Source organism: Wasmannia auropunctata, unplaced genomic scaffold (assembly GCF_000956235.1).
Source record: "Wasmannia auropunctata unplaced genomic scaffold, wasmannia.A_1.0 LD265750.1, whole genome shotgun sequence".
NCBI classification, from domain to species: Eukaryota; Metazoa; Arthropoda; class Insecta; order Hymenoptera; family Formicidae; genus Wasmannia; species Wasmannia auropunctata.
The window spans coordinates 1-2,935 of record NW_012097140.1 but is presented as its reverse complement, the minus strand read 5'-3'; the positions used below and the strand labels follow the sequence as shown (position 1 = coordinate 2,935).

Here is a 2,935-nt window from a genome sequence, read left to right as displayed (position 1 = left end):
CTGAAGCAGGTCAGGCTTCATACTTTTCCTATTCCATCTTACAGATCTTGCCCGTGCGATGTTTACACTTGGCCCCCTGTCCCTTTTCAGGCGTAGGTAAATATACCTGTGATCGGACAGGGTCTCCTCTTCTGTGGCCACTTCCCATAGGTCGATCATTCGAAACGCCGCCGGGGATACCCATGATAGATCGATAACCGACCTGCCCTGCGGCCTAACGCAGGTCGGTTCGAAATTGTTGTTCATCAGCCGAAGGTCCATTGCGGAAGCCCACGTCATAATTGTATCTCCTCTCGCGGTAGGACGCGTATTGTCCCAGACATTTGATCGGACATTGAAATCCCCCAGTATCAGTAGTGGGCGATTCAAGTACCCTCTTACCGCATCTCCGAGCTCCGCCAGGTACATCCTGAATTGGTTTATACTCTTGTTGGGCGAAAAGTAACATGATGCCACAACTAATCCTCCCCAAGAAGCCACCACAAAACAGTCCCCTGTCTTCAGGACCGAGGCGGTGCCCGTTCTTTCGCCTACGGGCCAGTGCATCGCCGCCATTGGGGTTGGTTCGCTGGAACGTGCCCATCTCGCATTGTTTGGTATTCTGTGAGGCTCCGATATGCAGGCCAGTCCGCAGTCTTGTTCTCGCATAGTTTGAATCAGCAAGTCTTGGGCCCCGCTTGATCTGTTCAGATTAGCCTGAATGATCTTTACGCTGTCAGGCATTTATTTATTTAGTCCTCTGTTCTTCGGCCACATTACTCCGATTGGCCTGAACTTTTCCGCGCCTTGGGCTCCCACTCTGGGTCCTTCTTGGTGGGCATGGCGGACAGACCTCGGATCCCGCTCTGTGGTCGTATCGCAGGCCCTTCTCTTTGCACAGCGGGCACCGCGGTGGGCCACCGCATTCCCTCATGGTGTGGCCAGGCTCGCCACAGTTGAAACAGTTGTTAGCTCTATCAATTTCGCTTGGGCAGTTATCCCTAACGTGACCCGTGGCAAAGCACTTGAAGCACTGGAGGGGCCTCCTTTTCAACAGCGCTACAAGTGCCGTGGACCATCCAGCTCTAATCTTTCCAGTTTCTGCAAGTCTGGTTGCCGCTTCCAGGGGGCACTGCAGCCAGACCGTCCTCATTCCATTTCTTGCCAGTCTGAATGAGCCTAGGCGGACGTTAGCCGCCTCACAACCACCCGCCCTGGCAACTGCCTCGATAAGTTCTTCAGTGGTTACGGAAGCATCCAGACCGGCCAACCTTACCTCTCCCCTCATCATGGGTCTTCTTATTTGGACGTTAGTGTCCTTAAAGGCCTCTTGCAGTTTTTTCGCCAGATTGTTTGCTGCCGGTGACGTATTATCGCCCGGTATTTCTATGAGGACACTGCCGCCCATCGTACTCCGCATCCTTGTTTCCTTTATACCGAGCTCGTCGAGAGCGATTTCATTTCTGGCCTTTCGTATGACCTCGGAATACGTTATTCCCTCCGGGCAGGAAATTGTAATCGCGGATGACCTAGGAGCCCGCACACGTGGGGTCCTAGCTACCCTTCTGTTCTCCTGCCCGCGGTTCACCTCCCTCCGTGTTTTTTCCTCCTGCCGCGGAACTTGTGCATCGCGGACTAATCGCGGTATCTCTCTTCTATCCTCCCTCTCCGGTAGAGGAGGGTAATCCGCCTGGTAAGCAGGCCTGTTCACTAATCCTGCGGTGTTTCCGGCTGGGTCCCTCAGCGTATTCCCACGGGTTCTTCGCGTTTGATTTTTTTGTCCTCTTGCGCTTTCTCTCCTTTGCGGTAACGGTATTTCGTCACCGGTTTCCGCCGCTTGGGAATCCACGGCGACTGAGGAAGATCCCCAGCCCTCCCCCTCTTGGGGAACTTCCCTAGCTGGGGGATTTCTTGTTTCCTCCCGCCTGTTCCTGCCGGTTCTCCTCGAACCTGGGAGTTGCGCCCAGATTGCGCTAGCCACCGCACCATTAATAATGTTGCCTAGCCTGTCGAGAAATTCCTCGTCCATTGTGCCCGAGGGTCTTTCTCGAGGTCTTGATGTCTCCCTGCTGTTCGTTCTTCGGCCCACGTTCTCTGATTGCAATTGTACCGATGCTTCACGGCTTCTATTCGTTTCCAGTCCCGGAGGGGGGTCTGGCGAAATCTCCATCCGGGCTGAGGAGGTCCCGGGTCTGGGGTCAGAATTCCCGGGAGGGCTCGCTCTTATACGGAGTCCGCTTGCAATTTCGTCCATCTGAACTTTCAAGCGTTGGTTCTCCTCTCTGAGGCCATTGATCTCACTCTGCATGTCTGTGAGCTTGGACCTCAGAAAGCCGACATCCCCCTCCTGTGAGGCTCTCATCGAAAGAATTTTTGTTGTTTCCGCAAGGGCAGCTACGTTGATCTTCATCTTTCTTGTGATAGATCCTTTCATGTTGCTTGACATCTTGCGACATTCCTCCATGTCATTAAGCCATTCCATAGCCACCGCTGCCATGTCTGCTGACGAGAGGAGCTCTATATCCTGTAATTTGTGTGCCAGCTCTTTTCTCTGAGAATCAGAGAAACTCGAGATCGGGCTCACCTCCTCTTTATCCGTCTCAGGAGACGACAGTATCTTTTTTCTCTTCTGGCCAATTCTCGGGGGAGGCCTGATCTTCCCGGAGGAAGAGGAGGTGGATCCCCTTCTAGGTCCAGTACCCGCCTGCACCGATACAATCTCCAAATCTTCATCCGCTCGTGCACCCGGTCTCGATGCTTCCTCCGACTGGTAAGTAGTCACAGATTCGACATCCGTTGCCCGTGCTACTCTATTTTTTGCTCTCGTTCTGCTGCCTGTTGCAGGAGTTTCCGAGAGTGCCTCCTCATACCTCTCAGGCGTAGAAGGTGTAGAAGGCGCTTCGCTCGCCGTATTCCTGTGTGCCCTGAGGGTGTTAACATCCACGTTTATCTTTTC

At 53.6% G+C, this 2,935-nt stretch overlaps 1 protein-coding gene across 1 annotated transcript; it reads right to left on the bottom strand.

Moving 5' to 3' along the window:
• Positions 1-727: 727 nt before the first annotated feature.
• LOC105462328 lies at positions 728-2,814 on the bottom strand (the record flags this gene model as incomplete). The annotated part of the gene is made up of 1 exon (XM_011708849.1): positions 728-2,814. A coding segment is annotated over one exon (2,087 nt), but the record flags the coding sequence as incomplete, so codon positions are not given.
• Between the last annotated feature and the right edge of the window lie 121 nt (positions 2,815-2,935).